General features: G+C 43.1%; 2 protein-coding genes across 2 annotated transcripts in view; one reads left to right on the forward strand and one right to left on the reverse strand.

Annotated features, from left to right (window-relative positions):
- Positions 1 to 9,147, forward strand: part of rflnb (refilin B) — a 29,129-nt gene extending 19,982 nt beyond the window's left edge. The window contains exons 2-3 of the mRNA XM_072469726.1: positions 2,962 to 3,071; positions 4,352 to 9,147. Of these exons, the coding sequence (XP_072325827.1) occupies positions 2,962 to 3,071; positions 4,352 to 4,679 (438 nt within the window). The 3' untranslated portion in view covers positions 4,680 to 9,147. The remainder of the gene's footprint in view (positions 1 to 2,961; positions 3,072 to 4,351) is intronic.
- A 920-nt stretch (positions 9,148 to 10,067) lies between these two features.
- Positions 10,068 to 19,950, reverse strand: liat1 (ligand of ATE1). The gene is made up of 2 exons (XM_072469727.1): positions 18,705 to 19,950; positions 10,068 to 15,099 (listed from the first exon to the last, which is right to left on the reverse strand). The coding sequence occupies exons 1-2, from the start codon at positions 18,877 to 18,879 to the stop codon at positions 14,660 to 14,662; spliced, it is 615 nt and encodes a 204-aa protein (XP_072325828.1). The 5' UTR covers positions 18,880 to 19,950; the 3' UTR covers positions 10,068 to 14,659.
- Between the last annotated feature and the right edge of the window lie 6 nt (positions 19,951 to 19,956).

A 19,956-nucleotide genomic window follows, 5' to 3' on the forward strand; every position in this document is an offset into this window, starting at 1 on the left:
TGACAGCTCTGCTGCTAGTTAAATACTGGAGCATAGCAATTAAGGGAAATTCCAGGATAGCTTGTGGTTTTTTTTTGTCTTCGATAAACCGCTTTCGAATTAAAGATAATTGTATTGTCAGTGAGCGAATACAGAGAGGGGTAGCTGGAAAATGCCATAGACTGGCAATTGTCTGGTGCATTCTCTCCACAGCTAGACGGTCCTTAAAAGGTAAACCTGCCTTGTGCAATCGATTACAGTTGGGGGTGAATAGAATGTTTTTTCAGCCTGTGAAAATTAGAATAGTTAAAAATGAGTTTTGGCACTAATTGCCCAATCTCCTTCAGTACACCGGAATGGGAAGTGGAACAAGGGGAGGCTGTTTGGCACATCAGACCTACTCCCTTTGGTAGATCAGTATAATCTGCCTATTGTGGACTCGGCACACTTATTTAATTATCTTTCAGTGATGGAGCTGGGATACATGGGACAAAATCAGAAGGGAGAAGGTGAATTTTCAATAAATGTGGGAAACTAGAAAGTCCGTAAACGCACATTCCTACTTTCATGGATGTCTCTCAAAATGCAAGGTCTGCTGCTCCGTACTCATTCAAACCCTCACCCAAAAGTTTTTCCATTCCATTGCAAGCCTCACCTGCCCTTAATCTACCCCATGACGTTTGAAGACATCAGTCTCCAGCCTGCAAACATTGGTCGGTCTCCAGCCCAAAATTCATTATCACTGTTTGCTGTGTGCAAATTGCCCATCGTGTTTCCTACATTACAACAGCGGATGCATTTTCAAAAATGCTTGACTGGCTGTAAAGGGCTTTAGAACTTCCTCCGATTGTGATAATGCAAGTCTCTCTTTCTCTCTCGCTCTCTCTCCGCCCACCCCTCTCTTTCACTTTGGGAGGAGCCTTTTCTCACCTTCCAATCCTACAGCTGCTCCAGGTGAGCAGCTGATCCAGCAGAACCGAATGTAGCCAGGTACATTTATTGCTGTGCTGTCTCTGGGCCTGCGATAAGTGCAGCAAGCAGGCCCCTTCACCAGTCATAAGCTCAGCTGTCAGTACTAAATATCTGCACATTGATCAGAACAAACTGTAACAAATTCCAGAATGCCCAATCTCAATAGGATGAAGGGTAACAAGCCTTGGACAATCTAGTAAGATCCCAGTATTAGTTCTGTTCATCTAGTGCTTGGCTCCTCATTAAGAAACACAGTCTGACGTTAACTCCCAGTGAAGCTAACCATAGTTGAAGCAGCTTTTGTGTGTTTAATATCCAAAGAATTTGAAGGGAAAGGAATGGAGCTCAGTGGCCAGATTTATAAAAAAAATATTTTTTTAAGAGTACCCAATTTTTGTTTCCAATTAAGGGGCAATTTAGCGTCGCCAATCCACCCACCCTGCACATCTTTGGGTTGTGGGGGCAAAACCCAGGCAGACACGGGGAGAATGTGCAAACTCCTCACGGACAGTGACCCAGTCAGTGGCCAGACTTAGTCGTGTTGGACACTCTCTGGCTAAAGACTCTGCAAAATGTATCTGCATCCCAACATAGTTAAATAAAACACGTCAGTCAATACTTAAATTTCTGTTAATAAAACCTGGCCAACAACTTGTCATTCTTCTGGCGAAAGGCTGTCGACCTGAAATGTTAACTCGTTTCGTTTCTTTCTCCGCAGCTGACCCGCTGAGTGTTCGAATTTCCATTTTCCAGCGGCTTTACTTTGCTCTCTAACTTTTGCTGATGCAATTTTACTTTGTCACAGCAACATTTGTTCATCTCTGGTTTAATGTTATCTCATTTCCTTTCCTGAGACTTTTAACTGATCCATCTTGTATTGAGATTCTGTTCCAAGTCTGAATATTTTACTGGTCCAGGAGAGTTAGGATATTGTACTCATTTATAATAATAATAATCTTTATTGTCACACGTAGGCTTATATTAACACTGCAATGAAGTTACTGTGAAAATCCCCTAGTCGACACACTCCAACGCCTGTTTGGGTACATGGAGGGAGAATTCAGAATGTCCAAATTATCTAACAGCACGTCTTTCGTGTGGGAGGAAACCGGAGCACCCGGAGGAAACCCACGCAGACACGGGGAGAACGTGCAGACTCCGCACAGACAGTAACCCAAGCCGGGAATCGAACCTGGAACCCTGATGCTGTGAAGCAACAGTGCTAACCTCTGTGCTACCGTTTAAAATGCATGTTGGGTCAGCTGATGGACTGTGGAGCTGCGCTTCATTAACGGGACCGCACACCTAGCTATTAATTGTTCATGCGTTGTCCATTTTCAAGGATGGTTGTCCCGGCTGGTCGCACTGTTTCTCTTCCTTAATAAAGACAAAATTTGAGGGCGGCACGCGGCACAGTGGTTAGCACTGGGACTGCGGCGCTGAGGACCTGAGTTCGAATCCTGGCCCTGGGTCACTGTCCGTGTGGAGTTTGCACGTTCTCCCCATGTCTGCGTGGGTTTCACCCCCACAAGCCAAAGATGTGCAGGTTAGGTGGATTGGCCACACTAAATTGCCCCTTGATTGGAAAAAAAAATAATTGGGTACTCTTAAATTTATTTTAAAAATATAAAGACAAAATTTGCAAGCTCGAAGTACCCTTCTATTCCCAGCACTGAAACAGCTAGTTATGGTTTGATGCTGTTTCATGGACTGGCTGGAAAAAAATTATAATTTGCCCTGGAAGGGAGGTGCTTTATTTGGAGGGAGATGCATGATCAAAAAGGCAGCTGCTCCGCTGATTTACCGTGCCACCTCGTACCCTGAATCGAGGTTCAGTGAATTTGAGATTTTCTTTTTCTTCCCTGAATTGGGTTTGCCGCTTCTTCAGATACACAAAGCAATTCGTTTGACTGAAGCCAGCTCAGGATTGCCTCTGGGACTGCCGAGTTAGGGGGCTGCACTGTCCACATTTAACTCTTACATCTTTGCCCATTTTGTTTTCTGTTGCAGGACACTCTGGTTACTTCCCCTTTCCTAATCACAGGCTATGGGCCAAGGCTGCATCCGTTATCATTTGGAGAAGGCGTTGAAGTGGACCCTTTGCCACCAAAGGAGATTAGGTAATAATGCGGGCAGCAGGGTGTTTTTTTGGGGTCTTTTTCGGTGTTGAAATGGGAAAGGTTTCGTGACTGAAGAATAAAACTTTGCCCGCTTTCTGCTTTATAAAAAAAAAAACTATGGTGGGGTGTTGAGGGTCGTTCTGATGGGCCAAATGGGGCTGGCAGCCTAACTCAAAGAAATTGCCTATCCCCAATTCTGGGTATTTAAATATTTCAGTATGGTTGGTGTCTCACTTAAAAAGTGGATCCTGAGTCTCCTTTACAATTAGGACTTTCTTGCTTGGTATCTTGTATGTTTCTGTGGGATCAGGGTATTGAACTTGATGATCAGCCATGATCATAATGAATGGCAGAGCAGGCTCGAAGGGCCAAATGGTCTCCTGCTATTTTCTATGTTTCTCTGTCTAAAATGTCATGTTGTCTCTGTTATAGGGCTGAGTGTAACTCTTCTGAATGGCTCCGGTTTGCTCCATTTCAAAAGGAGTAATGGTTTTCTCACTGTTTCCCTTGCCAGTCATTATTCAACTGACCTAAGCCATGTGATCCCCCTCTTTGCTCCTTAGTTGGTCAGTCAGCCAGCAACTTGACCTCTAACCTCTCCCCCTCTCTGGGGGATGACCAAATAGGACTGACAAATTAGCTGCTACACACTCCCCAAGTGTGAATGCCCTGGAGACTTAACTGCGCCTGAACTCGTGGAGGGGGCATTCCAACATCCAATAAGATTATTTTCCGGGATGTTAATTATTCCCATTGTCCTGCGATGGATAGATGCTTTTTCTGAATTCTAATCTGTTTTTGAGCACTGTTGCTCAGGGAACTAGTGTTGGACAGCAAGTTCAATTTTAATATTAATCATACCAAGATCTTTCTGTGGCAAAATGGTCAGAAACCCCAAACACGACCCTTGAGTTAAATGCGGTTGACTTTTAAAACGGCCCTCCCTGTAGTGGCCTGGCAAGTCGGTCAGTTGTTTTAAGTTGCCATGAGTGGATTTTTATCTGCTTTCTTCTCCCAATTTTGCTGTTTTCGGGCCAGTGCATTGAAATATTCTCCCATCGAGAGCACCACTTTGCATCACCGATGGGTAGGGAATGGATATGGTTGCCCAGGTGGTTGAGGCTCCAGGAATGAGCAGCCTAGCCACTTCCACTGACTGGGCTATTGCCCAGCGTGAGACTTGTATGTTTTGGAACACTGCCTTGTGAAGGAGAAATGAGCATTTTTGACTTTTAAAACCCCCCCCCCCCCCACAAAAACCCTTGTCTATGTGCTTCCAGGTACACCTCCTCGGTGAAGTATGATTCAGACCGGCACTATGTCAACAATGTGCTCCTGCAGCTCACACTGGGCATTGGCTCCTGCAGCCAGACAGTCATCTGCGTTCCCGACTGCACATGGCGGAATTACAAGACGGAGCTGAAATTTGAGCCGCAACACAAACCGCGACGGTTCCGCAGCACTGTCATCGTGTACCCGAAGTACGCAAAAACAGTCTATACAACTACCGTGGATTACAACTGCAGAAAAGCAACGCGGAAATTTTTCTCCAGTGTGGAACTTGAAGCCACAGATTACAGTGAAATGGCACTCTTGGATGGCCAGTGACTTCAAATAACGAATACTGCCTGCTTTTTCTTTTGTTCAACGAGGAGTTTTTTTTCTTTGAATCCAGTCTTCTTTAGATTGTCCATAATTGCTTCTAAACCATGGTGGCTTATGAACCTGTTCAGTACTGCATTTCTTTTGCTCCTTGCAACATAGTCTACATCGTGTTTTCTTTTTTAATCACACAATAAAAGTTTAGGAATTTCCTTAGAGATTTTTATTGCCATTAACATATATAAGGCAGGAATAGATTAAGGAAACAAAATCCCAAGGAACCAGTTGTGATTTTAATTGTTTTAACATGTACAGACTGGAGAAGGGTGGCGAGGTGTCTGTTGCCCATCCACTGGGAGCATGGGTATTAGTTCCTGTTGTAATGGATGGACGCATCGTTCCCGTAACCAGAGTACTGTGTCGGGAAGGACGCTTGGAGTAAATCGCCAATCTTGCCTGGCCGTGACCAGCCTATACTTGAGACTGGAGATGGGGGTAGCTGAATGCTTTTTGTTTTCGGTTTGGGTATGGGACTGGGGTGGCAGGGTGAAAGGCTCAAAACGTGACTGAGGAAGTCTCACCAATTTTTGTAATCGTGTATTAAATGCACAGGAAATATTTCCATGTGTAAATAATGGTGAAAATGGCTGTGTTTGAAACACGATAATTCATCTGAAGTACAATTAGTAATGGAGGGTCTGAAATTGGTAAACCTGAGGTTTGTTAATATGGATTTCTCCCATCACGATAAATCAATCACAGTTGAATTTTAATGTGGAATTTCTTAACATAGTTTGCACCATACTTGAGCAAGAGCTCGGACATGTGATGTACACATATATAACTACAGACTTGTGGAAATATTACTGTGGGCCCCAGTTCTTGATAAAGAACAATTCTATTAAACTCTACTGAGATAAAAATGCAGTGGGACTTAAGTTTCCAAATGTGCTACTCGCCTGGTGAAAGGTAACATTACCCCACATTTGCTTATGTTGTAAACAATTTCACTTCGCCTTTATTGCAAGTGGGAGGGAGAGTTATTATCTGATTCCTTGGGAAACACTATCAGAGATGGCTGGGTATGGGGGCCACCTCAGTTTTCACCAAAACCAGCTCTTTACAGTTGCGAAAGCTGCATAGATGTTGTAATGGCTAAAGGAGCTCTTGTCCTGACAGAATTGAGTGGACTGATTCAGATGAGGAAGTCCAGCCCTCTCCTTCCACCCCCATCAAGGCCTCGAGGTGTTCCTTGAATGCGTCCTACCTGCACCATTTGTGGATTGATCACTATTTTGTGAACAACTTCCTTAATTGCTCGACTTTACCTTTGCCCAGCATCAAGCACTGTTCCCTTGTCCTAGTTTGTTGTTCATCCTCATGGTGTATGAAAATGAGTCAAAGATGCTCAATTTTGCAGAGTAACCCATCTTGTTACAACACGCTGTGAAACCATGCCGCTTTAAAGGTAAAGTAATGAATTGTTTTGTGCGATTGGTCAGAAATTCTTAAATGAGGCTGCAAAGTCAGCAAGTCTGATGACATTCGCAGCCCCATGCACCGCTGCTGAAATAAGTGGCAGATTGTGCACGATTGCTCGAGGGTTTGGTTTGGGTCTGAGGATGGACTGTGCCTTTTAAGACAGATTGGGTATTGGCACTCCGGGAAAAGCAAGTTAATGACACCAGGTTGTACAAGCTCCAGTTGGGAGATTTAGCTCCTTTTGGGGTAAGGAGGGTCGGTGGGGACAATTCAGCCCCTTTAAAGCTGCTCAAGCACTTGCAATTGGAAGGGTACTAGTGAGATTGCTTCCTAATTTTTTTCTCTCTTGTTTTGAGGGGTTAAAAAAACCAAAGAAGGACAATTTATCTTACTATTGCACGTTTCGAATGTGGTTCAACAAAAATTTGCACAAATACCCCAAGCAGTTCAGCCCAAGCAGATTTGAAAAAAATACTGCAATGGTCTTGCATCCATTTTTATATATATAACTGGCTCAATAAATGTGGAATATTTTAATACCTTGTATCTGTAGCTGTGATTATTAAGGTTTACTCCGATTATCTGAAGCCATTGATTTGAGGCCTTTGTGCTTCTGAAGGCAACTTTTTCAGGACTCTGGATGTAGTCGAACTTAATATTGCTTCAAGCTGGCACTGAAAAGGGGAATTTAACCCAATTGAAGAACATGTGTTAAGATGTGCACTGCGACTGTAAGCGTTTCAAGTTTGCACGCACACTTGACAAATGTGGTGTTGCATTCTGAATACCTGACACCTGACCAGGCTTTGCAGCAATGATTTGAAGTGTGTAGGGGAAGAAGATCATCTTTGGGAAATGTGACACCCGTTCTGAAATAGTTCAGATAATCCGTGAAACAGATCAGCTCTGCTGATGTATGTTTGGTAATTAAAATTGACTGCATCGTGCGACCCAGTCTTAAAAGGGCATGGCCATTTGACTTTGAACTCTGTGTCTCGTCCACATTCAAAATTGGGAATGGCAAACGTTTTATTAAACCAATGTTTTAGCATTAAAACTTGAAATATGTAGAATTTTAATTGGATTTTCAAGCAGTGGAAGTCCACACCATCTCTCGACCAACATGACATAAGGAGTTCTCCAGGGTTTGTACTCAAACCCCAGTGTAATATAAGTGTACATGGCCAATGCATATCTTGTCATCTATTCTTTTCAATGAAAACCAATTTATTTTGGAGTTTCTCAAAATTAGTACATATGTAATGGTGTAGGTATAAGTATAAAGTGCCTTAGATTCCATTTAAAAACGTTCCTCGACTTCTGAATCTACTACTTTTTAAAAAGACAAGTAATTACTTGGGATTTTTTAATGTGTGGGGGTCATGCTATGCTGGGGATAGAAATAACCATTTCACAATCTGTACCTCATGACCACGTCAAACGTGTTCCAATTCATTGTAGCTTGGAGAGGTTGCAGGGTGAAAACCGACCAATACGTCTCGACTCCATCTTTACGAGAGCACTCCCAAATGCACAATGATGTGCAATTTCCTTTCTCCAACTCCTCCACCTACAAAGCCTCTGCATAAGGTTTTCAATTTGGAGCAGTGTTCTATTTGGCAGTTTTATGCCACGGGCTATCTGGACATTAGTTCTTCCTGCTGCAGAGGGTCCAAAGTGAACTTTCCTTTGTCAAGACTCTTGAAATCTGGTTCAGGTCCCACATAGGAGAGGACATGATGACTACCTTACAGTACTGTCCATTTTGTCTTATCTACAAAATTGCTTATTTGTGTTGGAGCAGATTGGATGGAGGTGTACGGGTGTTGACTGGTTTGGATCGGTTAGATGGGGGTGGGGTTGGGTGGTGGGAGGACCTTTCCCATTAGCTGGTGGTACAAGGGTGAAAGGAGACAGATTTAGGTTTTGAGGAAGAGATGCAGGGAGAATGTGAGGGTGAACTTTTTTTTTTAATGTCCAGTGAGTGCGGATGACTTGAACTTGCTGCTAATGATGATATCGGAAGCAGACGGAGCAAGTGATGATTTCCAAAAGAGATTCCGGGCTATGGGGTGAGATAGTTGGTCTGGCTGGATTTCTGGCAACAGCTGGCATGGACTCTATGGGCCCAATGGCCTCCTGTTTTGACTCTTATGACCTTTTTGCTGGGAGGTGGAATGCGTTTGGGTGCTGTACAAAGTGGCTGGTTAGCTTCCATGCCGTTCTATGGCAAACGGCACACTTTCACACAAAGGATATAGAGGTCCAACTTCAGTCTTTCACTCAGATGTAGTACTGTGTCTTGTGAAATGATTTGTCGTAACCCAAATCTAGCTGAGAATGGGTGTAATCTGGCTGCAGTGTGCTGGTGGAGGGGAATGTAACGTGAGTAAATCTGATGTCAGCACAGTAAATGCAATAATCCACACTTGTCTCTTTGGAATTGCTCAGAATCGTGCTGGTCTTTTTTCTCCAGTTTAACCCAACCTGATGCACTTTATAGGTGGAGATTTGAAAGTGTGTGCACACCCTGTCTATAAACATGAAATGTTGTAGAATGGCTTCATTGTATTGCAGTTTGGATTAAAGTGCAAATACCGTGAAAGCTATGTGCCAGGAATAGCATTCCACAGCATGAGGAATTTTTTTTTTTAAAAGGCTGAGTGGCTTGGTGAAGACTTTTTGCATTTTATTTTTACCCCATTTTTACTTAATCCTAAATGTTAAGGAATTGGCTATATATCTAAAACACTACAGCCCTGTTCTTGGATTGCGATGGGAGGTGAGGTTTTCCTGGTATTTGCCTCTCAAAACAAATTATTGCTATAATACTTTGTTCAGATATTTCACTTGTACATCAGAACATTGTTTGGCCTGACATGGATAGATTTTGATGCATGAAGGGCGTTAAAAATAGTTTTGTATTTCTCCAAGGAGAACTTTGTGATTTGAAAAGGGTGTAAATTATGAATAAAAAAAACAATGACTGACACTATAGATTTTGCATCTTGATGTATTAGTGTGCTGGAATTTTATATTGACAAATAATTGCCATTGGGTTTGATGTCTGTTGGGGGTGGTGTAGTGGTAATGTACTGTGCCTCAAGTGTGGGCTTGAGTCTGCAACACTACAGACTATTCCAGATCTTGGCTGTGCCAATAGAGATCTCAGACTTTAATAATGCCGGCAAAGTTAGGAAAGTTAGCTTGACACCACCTCGTACCTCCCCAGGAGCCAGCAAAAAAATTGCTGCTTGTCCAAAGGAGGTTGGGAGAAACGAGTGACTTAAAATATGGGGAAAGGATAACTAATTGAGTTGAACATGTGTTAGTCAGTTGGGTATAGTTCCGTCTTTTTTATTAACAATGCCATTGAAGCCCTGCTTTTGAGCTGGCCCCTGTGACGGTGAGTGCGGCTCCCAGAGGCTGAATGAGAGCCGCCGCGAGTGGGGACAATGGTGAGAACCCAAACTCCCCAATAAGACCCATTGGTTTTATTGTCAGTCTGCAGACAGGAGCTGGAGAATGAACCCAGGCAGAGGAGAGGGAGGGAGAAAACTGGGAGCGGAGGAAAGAAATGGTGCAGATAGATATTGGAAGTGGAGGATTGGCCGACAGAAAGCTCAAACCAAACATGCTCTTTCCAAGAGCTGGTGCAGACTCGATGGGCCGAATGGCCTCCTTCTGCATTGTAAATTCTATGATCACATTGGTTCAACCGTTTCATTGTGCCACATTAACTGGAGCCCTTGCAGTAAAACAGGATTGCTCTTTTAGAGCCTTGTTGAAACCCAGAGAAAACGCTGCAAAACCTTCCATTCATGCAGACTTGCTGATTGCAAGGACTTTAGCAGCAAGGAATAGAGCCAAGCAGAATTTTGAGGAAAAATATTACTTTAATGATTTCAACATTCAGTCCAATAAATTCAGCATACAGTAAAAGTGAAAGAAGAATTCCTGAGGAAACAATTCATAAGCTGTTACAATTCTAAAGCAATGAGATCAATATGTAGTTTGCCTTTGTAAACAAGTATCCGTGTGTACTTTTGAACTAAGTCGCGATACATTAAAAGGCTAAATCTAATTTGGAATCCGAGGAATAATCTGTGTGCCACTTTTGTGAATGGTGGCCTTTTCATTTATCTGTAATAGATTACTATGGAAATTGAAGGCGTGCATGTACATACACATTGTGCAAAGTTATTTTTAAGAGGGGGGAGGATCTTTGAAGAGTACTGTGGTTTGAGTTGGAGCCCTGGTTCTAGCCAGTAACTCCACTTAGAACAGGACATAATCTTCCTCCGGTTGTTTGCTGGACGATGGAGCCTTGTTACTAATCTGTATCCAGATTTGGGAGAACGTTTATATTCACTAATGATACATTTATAGAAGATACAGAATTTTGCATATGCTGTGTTTTATGCCCACAAAACCTATGAACAATGACTGAGAAGCACAGACCCTTTGGTCCATTCAAATTATTCCACACGTCTGCAATACCTTGTGTATCACAATATATACAATCCTCACCACACTTTAAAACTAGGTAACGTCCTGGGAGAGGCAAAAAGCCTCTGGCTTCTGGCTCAATAACTTGGATGTTTATGCTGCGAATGAGGCCAGTGGCCTTCCAGAATTAAAATTGATTAAATTGCAGCTGAAAATATTTATATAAATATGTAATCTTTGATAGTAGTATATTGCAGCACTCGATATTTTCAGTTGAAGAATTTTGTCCCTTTACTCATTTTGTTCAGATTACCAATGATTTCCTTCTCCACTAACACAATCATTCATGTTTTATCTTTTATCGCAGCTTAAGTTTTGAGTGAAAATGTCTTTAATCATAATATATGCATGTTATACTCTGTTCAATAGGGCACTCTTTCTCCCCCCCCCCCCTCCCCAACTGTGTATACCTACTCTGCACAATCCATGGTCAATTGTAAGGTAACTTGTTTATGGACTCCACCAATGTCCTTTTGAGACTGGTTGTGGGTGTGCAAGCAGAATGAAATAACTACCAGCTGCAGATAGAGCAGTTAAGATCTTGCTATCTCATTTGAATCAAGGTGGTTTCTGATTCAGTCTGACTTACTCCATGAGCTAACATTGGGCCCCTCCAGTCCAAAGACGTGCAGGTTAGGTGGATTGGCCATGATAAATTGCCCTCAGTGACCATAAGAACTAGGAGCAGGAGTAGGCCATCTGGCCTCTCGAGCCTGCTCCACCATTCAAAAAGGTTAGGAGGGGTTATTGGGTTACGGGAATAGGGTGAAAGTGAGGGCTTAAGTGGGTCGGTGCAGACTCGATGGGCCGAATGGTCTCCCTTCTGCACTATGTTCTACTTGCTGGCCTGTCCAATGACAATACAGCAGCATCTGTCAATATTACACATTTGATGTGGAAAAGGTTAATGGTGCTTGACACCGCGACAAAGGAAATGTGAGGGCGGGTGACTAAAAATTAGGTACAGTAAGAAGTTTTACAACACCAGGTTAAAGTCCAACAGGTTTATTTATTTGGAATCACTGGCTTTTGAAGCGTAGCTCCTTCATCACTCACCCGATGAAGGAGCTACGCTCCGAAAGCTAGTGATTCCAAATAAACCTGTTGGATTTTAAAAAAAATTTGAGTACCCAATTATTTTTTTTTCTAATTAAGAGGCAATTTATCGTGGCTAATCCACCTAACCTACAGATCTTTGGGTTGTGGGGGTGAAACCGACGCAGACACAAGGAGAATGTGCAAACTCCACACAGACAGTGACCCAGGGCCGGGACTCCAACCCAGGTCCTCAGCGTAGTAGGCAGCAGTGCTAACCAGTGTGCCACATGCCGCCCAAACCTGTTGGACTTTAACCTGGTGTTGTAAGACTTCTTCATGTACCCACCCCAGTCCAATGCCGGCATCTCCGCATCATAAAAATTAGGTCAAATAGGGACGGTTTAAAGAAGGCCCGAAAGGAGGGAAAGGTGCAGGGTTGGAAAGGATGATGACCAGAGCTTAGGGCCTAGGCAGCTGAAGGCACAACGGCCAATTGTGTGGTATAGGAAAATACACATGCGGAAAGAGTTAGAGAAATGCAGAGTTCTTGTTTGGTTGTCGGGCTGGAGGAGTTTAAGAGAAAAGGAGGGGCAAATCCATTGAGGAATCTGAACACTGGGAAGAGAATTTTAACATAAGAATTACAGGACCGGCAGAAAGGTTAGCGAGCACAGCATGGGGTGATGGTGGGAAGGACTTGGTGCAGGTTAGAATTCTAGCAACAGAGTTTTGGATGATCTAGCATTCGTGGAGGACAGATGGAAGACTGGCCAGGGTGGGCTTTCCAAAAATAAGAGCATGGAAGTAATAAAATGAGGGTTTCAGTAGTTGATTAGTCACGACAGGGCAGAGATGGGCAATCCTATAGAGGTGGAATAGAGGATGTGGGGTTGAAAGTTCAGTTGAGGGTCAAATAGAATGTGAGGTTGCATACAATCGCAATATCTACCTAAAAAATCTTCCAAGGCAAAATAATTCCCTTTCACTTGTTCTTTGAAAGTGAAGATAACTTTGGTTCTGAGGAACATATTTTGCTTTCTTTTGTTATAAGGGGAGCGACATTAGGTGACTGGCAGGGAAATGGGGTCTGTCAATGTGATCAGTTGCAAGGCTCGCACATCTAATGTTTTTAAAGTGTAGTCTGCAGCATCTTTCTGAATCAATGGCACTGCCGTGCGTGCAGCGTGCCACAGAACTTGTGATAGTCCACTCCAGGTGAACAATGAAACTACAGATTAAGTCCTTGATTATCTGCAACACGTGGCAAATGTAAAATCAGGAATTTTTGGTGTATAGAATGTTTTTTTAAAAAGAAACTGCGGCTGGCACAGCATTTTCTTGTAAAAGTAATTTGAGAGACAACTGCATAAATAACAAATGAATGTACAATTATTTTAAATTTGTGGTAGGTTTAAATTAATTCATAGCAAAATTGATATTGACAATTTAATGATTTTTTTTTTCTTATTCATTTAATGTTTTCAACGCTGATTTTTTTTTTTTTAAAAGAATTTTTTTTACATTTGACGTGTCAGTCTTCTCTTAAGTCTGCAGTGCCAAACTAGATTGCCCATCCTCCGGTATGATGGAACTATAAGAAGCATTTTGAATGTGGGGGTTTGACAAAGACACGGCACAGTAGCACAGGGGTTAGCTCTGTGCTTCAGAGCTCCAGGGTCGATTCCCGGCTTGGGTCACTGTCTGTGCGGAGTCTGCACATTTTCCCTGTGTCTACGTGGGTTTCCTCCGGGTGTTCCGGTTTCCTCCCACAGTCCAAAGATGTGCAGGTTAGGTGGATTGACCAAGCTAAATTGCCCTTAATGTCCAAAAAAGGTTAGGTGGGGTTATGGGGATAGGGTGGAGGTGTGGGCTTAAGTAGGGTGCTCTTTCCAAGGGCCGGTGCAGACTCAATGGGCCGAATGGCCTCCTTCTGCATTGTAAATTCTATGAACAGACTAAAACTGAATCGAAACAAAATCATGCAATAATTTGTGATCAATTCTAACCATGATAAAAAGCAAGGTTCTGTGTTTTCCAATCACCTTTAACTCACCAGAATGTAAAATGGTGTTTTTGGTGTACTATTCCTGCTCTGTGTGCTAGTGCAACTTCACAGAATGAGTCCGTTGCAACTTTCGAATCCACATCACTAGCTGGCGAATGTTTCAGTTAAAGTGTCATAATGTGTATTCATAAAATTGGTCATAATTTCAGATTGTTAATCCTGTGCCATGGGAGAGGGAAGGAAGGCTGACCCAGTTCAGAGTATCGCCAATTTGATACATTGAATGGCTACAGAGAGGTGTGTGTGAGTGGCCAGAGATGGCTCAACAGTATGGCTTTTCACACCCATGGGGCCATCACCATCATCCCTCACTTTATATTCGCATTCACCAAAGAGCAAAACTCCATAGCAAGAAAGTTGACACTTTGACCTCCTAGGGGTTACAAATTACACGTACAAAATATATTCAAGCACCTCAAGTATGGTTTGGTCTGAATTTGCATGAAGTAAAAAGCCATCACCCTGAGAAATTGTCGGCTTAAATGCCGATTGATTGTACCTGATAATGATAACTGGAATATAAAGCCACTTCAGATGCAAGAATCTCTGTTATTTTCCCCCAAAAATGGAAAGACAATCTTATATTTTTCTTCACTCAGATCAAAATATCTTGTGATTACAGAGTGTTGCAGTGCCAAACTAGATTGCCTCAAACTATTAACAAGTGCACACTAGTCAACATTCTGAAACCAAAAGCGAAGGTTTGAAACACATTGGCCATTACATGTCCTGGTTGGTTGTCAAGGTTTTCTTTTCAGCCATTTAAGAAACCATAAAGGGGGATTTAAACCACTTTCATATTGGTGTTTGTAGATTTATAACTGCAAGGAACATTCTGGGATTCGAGAGGTATGGACTGGGATTCTGGCTCAGGCAACTTTGAAATTTGATGTTAGGATCTTTGGCCCACAAAATAAGAGTTGGACTGATCCTTTGCAGTTATCTGCTGTAACGTTTTACTGCTGATAACATATGGATTCTCCTTTTGAGATTGAATATCAGAAAGCTCCTGTTGGCAAAATTGAATATTCTTGCACGTGCTCTTCTGGGCAGCCAGGTACCTCAACTGCCGATTTAGCTTGTAAAGTTTGATCCTTTCCTCTTCTGCCACAGGATCTTCAAGAACACCATCCCAGCGCAGAGTCTCATTTATTGAGGTAGCAAGCTGATCTACAGAGTAAACGGAGCCACCGCCTGAACCCTGATTTCCATTGGCTGTATTGCTGATATCCGTAGGCTTCTTGTGACTGGCATCCCCTTGGCTAGCTGGCGCTTCAATGTTTGGAGATGCAGAATATAAATGGCGTCTGCTGGTTTTCCCATGTTTATGAGCTAGAGAGACAGGAAATGTTAGGAGTTGGGCGACAAAGACTGATTATAAAAAGACAGCAGATTTGAAGAGTTTGATCATTTTTTAGGCAGGTTGGTAGAAGCAGGTTCCAGCAACTCCGATTACTATGACATGGAACCCCTGTATTAGTGTCAAGATGCATTACCATTGAAAGAATGAGGATTTCATTGCAATACAACTATCCCTCTATTTAATTCTGCACCAGACGGGGAGACTACAGTATGGAGTATTGTGCCTGCTCAACATTTTGTACTTGTTACTTTTGCTCAGTGAATCTGCACATGGCCTTCATCTCACTCAGATCAGGAATCAGGCATGTGCGGAATCATTGGATGAACCTACATCTTACCACTTTGTACAACTATATTGTGCATTTATTAGGTTGCGTCAGTGTGCTGTCATTTTAACTCTTAAACTGCCACCATCCGGATTTCTCTGCACTTATAAAATGTCTGTTCCATATTCAGGTGAGAAAGTAAACAAGCAGCCTTCCCGAGCTAAGTGCGAATGTCACTCCAAATTGTTTGAAATAAAGTATTGAAAAATGGTAATTCCATCTCCCTCACCGAAAATTGATCATGCCCCAAATTTGTCCTACTTCAATCATCAATTTACTGCTGTGGGGTAATTGCAGGGGTGAGTGATATCATTATCATTCCGTGCAACCCAGGAATTCTAGGACTGCTATATATATATATATATATATATACACACACAAATCCTGTGGTTCTGTAAATGTCTTCCACTATTCCCAGGTATGTATTTATTCTGTAACATGGTAAAGGGCGTGGCACAGTATCAGGATTAGGCAATACTATTCCAGGCATCTGAATGCTTATTATTCTTGCTCTGTTACAGTTTGTAGTCACAGGATGCCATCTTCTGGTATCTATACAAACTGCAATACAATAATCTCATAAGAATGTGGTCGTGCTGGCTGAGGTTATTCATAAAGGTCTGCCTTTTCAACCTTGCCGCTCCCCTGAGGTGTGGTGATCTTCAGGTTAAATCACTCTACCCATCAAAGGGGAAAGCAGCTTATGGTCATCTGGGACAATGATGACTTAAAAACAATAATACATTGCCGTCTGGGTGATGCTGCTTTCATTACTCAGTAACGAGAGGCGATTAAAATTTGGTTAAAGAATTTGCACTGAACAGAATGAATCTGAGCTCTGTGGAGCTTGCCACAGCAACGTTCCAGCTCTAATACAAAATGGGAAAACTTGTTCAAATATGAATAAATTCACACACAATATAGTCACTGTCGTTATCCTACTTCTCTGTGGAAAGCTGTACAGTACTCAGGGAGAGGTACATTATCTTTAAATAAACAAACGGGGAGCTTTTTGGGACTAGTTTTAATTATTATTTTGCCTAGTACCTGAAAGAAGGATGCACATAAGTAATGGGGTTTGCAGTTATTCATGTGTTTGCAACATGATATAGAATTCAAAAAGATTTATTGCTACAATGTCAGCAAAAGTGGCTCAAGCTTTGATAGGAAGCTGACTGCAGTCAGAAAAACCATACCACACAACTGTTAAATACCACAGCCCTGTGCTTACAAAAGATGTGAAGGCTTTCAAGAGAGTACAGAAGAAATATACTTGATCGCTCTCTGTGATGGGGGAGTACAGTAATGTGGCTGGATTGGAGAAACTGGGATTGTTCTCTTTAGAGTTGGGAAAGTGAAGAAAAGATTTGATGGAGGGGTTTAAAGTCATGAAGGGTTTAGATAGAGTAAACAAAGAGAAACTGTTTCTAATGGCTGATGGGGCGATAACCAGACGGCACAGCGTGGGTGACTGGCAAACAAATCTGAGGTGGTACGAGGGAAAGCTTTTATATGCAACGTGTGGTTAGGATTAGGACTATACTGCCTGATCGATAGTGGGGCTCATGGGAAAGGTTTGTGAGATCTAGACCCACAAAAGGGGTATGGGCTGGGGAAACAAGTCTGCCACAACTCTCACTTATGACTCCAAGCAGCTGGATGTGCACACCTGTGCCTATGCTCTGGGTACTCAACTCGGCCATTGTGCAAAACTAAGTGAGGGGTCTGTCAGCTTCAGCATGCGTGGTGTGAGGGCATCACCCCTTCTCACATGCACAAAGACTGGGAGAATAAATTTACAGGGTCGTAGAGAAAAAACAGGAAAGTGGATTTAATTGGATTGTTCTTCGAAAGAGCTGACAGAGGCTCAATGAACAGAAAGATCTCCTTCTGTGCTGTACTATCCCATGATCCTTTGATCCAGAGCTTCCACCAGCAGAAGAGTAAAGTTGTGTCCTCTGGGGTTTTTGCTTAGGCTATTAACACATTACCAGGAGAAAAGGAAGTTGAGGAAAAATTGACACAGGTGAAATAAGAACATAATTGGAAACAAAGCCCAAACAAGTGTGTTTGCCCATAGTGAGTCTATTGAGCCTGATGGGATGGGAGATGAATTGGTACTTTGGGTGAATACAGACCCTTTACCAGAACAGAGAACTGATGCGTAGGGCGGCTGTACCTTCCCTGGTAACGACATGTTCTATATGAGTTTCAGGCAGGTGATGCGCTATTTTCTTTTTTAAAATAAATTTAGAGTACCCAATTATTGTTTCCATTAAGGGGCAATTTACCATGGCCAATCTACCGACCATACACATCTTTGGGTTGTGCGGGTGAAACCCACGCAGACACGGGGAGAATGTCCAAACTCCACATGGACAGCGACCCGGGGCCGGGATCGAACCCGGTTCCTCAGCGCCGTGAGGCAGCAATGCTAACCGCCGCGCTTTTAAAACAAAATGATAAATGATGCACTATTTTCATTTCAAATCTTTTCCAAGTCTCTCTTTCTCCAATTTTCGCACCTTTTTCTTTATGCTTCCCATTACTGAGCTATTCACCTGTTCTTTATGTCTTTAATTTTGTTAATGCTTCTTTCCAGGCAAGATAAATTCCAACCGATCATTCCACTGGCATTTCATCCCTGTGTGTTGTCTGCTTTTTAAATATATTTCCCCTCCCTTCACCCCCTTTCTGATGCCATTAAGACTTCTATATTGCTGGAGAAGTTTAGGAGTCCAAAATGCTGTCTCTTTCATCACAGGTGCTGACAGACCAATCTGTTTTTGTTGGAGCTTTCTGTTGTTGCCTGTTTTAAAGGCAACATTTATTCATAGAATTTACAGTGCAGAAGGAGGCCATTCGGCCCATCGAGTCTGCACCGGCTCTTGGAAAGAGCACCCTACCCAAGGTCAACACCGCCACCCTATCCCCATAACCCAGTAACCCCACCCAACACTAAGGGCAATTTTGGACACTAAGGGCAATTTATCATGCCCAATCCACCTAACCTGCACATCTTTGGACTGTGGGAGGCACCCGGAGGAAACCCACGCAGACACGGGGAGGATGTGCAGACTCCGCACAGACAGTGACCCAAGCCAGAATCGAACCTGGGACCCTGGAGCTGTGAAGCAATTGTGCTATCCACAAGGCTACCGTGCTGCCCCACTTACCTTTTAGTGTGCTGAGTATATTTCACATGTTTTGACTTTAATAATCCAGATACAAATGTTAAATTTCCCCTACCCGAAACAGTCTCTTCTGAAGTGGATGGCGTACTTGAAGAATGTCTTCTCATCTTCGAGGACTTCTTCTTCTCCTTGTCTCTTCCTTTCTTAATTTTCTTCTTTTGGGCCAACTCCGCGGTCAGATTTGTGGTCGACATGGCCTTGTGTTTGCTGGCTGGCCTTTTGCTCTCCATCCTCAATCAACTATCGGCCTTCCTCAACCTGCGAACTTGCATCCAATTTTTATAAAATCCCCCCCTGCCCCCAAAGTCTTGACAGTGAATCTTTCGTTTAACTTTCGCAGTATAATAAATATCTTCCAAAGGATGGGAAGGTTTTCAAAAGAATATTTGGACGCACCAACACCCACGGCGAGTGTCTCTGCTTCTCAGAGGCAGTTGTAACGGATTCCGAAGTCGAGGTACTAACAATTTTCGGTGCTGCTCTCTCTCTCTACTCCAACTGCCCTGGTTATGGGTCTGTGGTCTGTCCTCCCAATATCTTTAGGCTTATGGAAGATTTTTATACAATATGTCCTTGTATAATCGTTCGCTCTGCATGCTCTGAGGCAATTGCTCTCACCTACAGCAGACAGGCCAGCTTGTACCCCATGTTTATTCCAATTGCCTCCTATTTAATCTATTCCCTTTTTTCCCTTCTCATTCTTTTCCTAGCCTGAATTATTTATATATATATATATATATATATATATTTATCTCTCTCCCTCTGTTGTAATCCACAAGTGCTGTCTCTCCAGCCCTCAGGCTCAGCTGCTGCTGTCTTTCAGTCAGCGTGGCCTCCCAGTGACGCGTTACCATGGAAGCGCCTCTTCACCTCCCCGTCGAGGGAACGTGTAACGTCCGCCCAGGAACATAGTCCCCGAGAGAAATTAAACGAAACGGAGTGCTACTTGAAAAACAAAATCAAGAGCTCTTCCAGAATTTGTTTTAGCTCCGTCGCGTTTTGTTCCTGACTCCGTTTCTCTTCTCGGTTCCCGAATCGATTTGTTTTCCGTATCGATCCGCGGCGGTGCAGCGTCTGCCCGCCCCGCCCCCCTCCCTCCGAGGCTTCAAAATGCCCGGCGGGATTCTGCTTCTTGAGGCCGCTGAACGTCCTCGGGAGGCCGGGCGGGGGGTATGGCTGAGGGGGGAGAGGAAGGAGCAACGAGGGACTCGCGCCATTGGAATGTCCGAGTTAATTTACGTGCGCCCGAACCTCCATCCGGAATTGAATTCGGAACCTGAGTTCTGAATTCGCCACGGGGGGGACGG

Source organism: Scyliorhinus torazame, chromosome 12 (assembly GCF_047496885.1).
Source record: "Scyliorhinus torazame isolate Kashiwa2021f chromosome 12, sScyTor2.1, whole genome shotgun sequence".
In the NCBI taxonomy this organism is placed as follows: domain Eukaryota; kingdom Metazoa; phylum Chordata; class Chondrichthyes; order Carcharhiniformes; family Scyliorhinidae; genus Scyliorhinus; species Scyliorhinus torazame.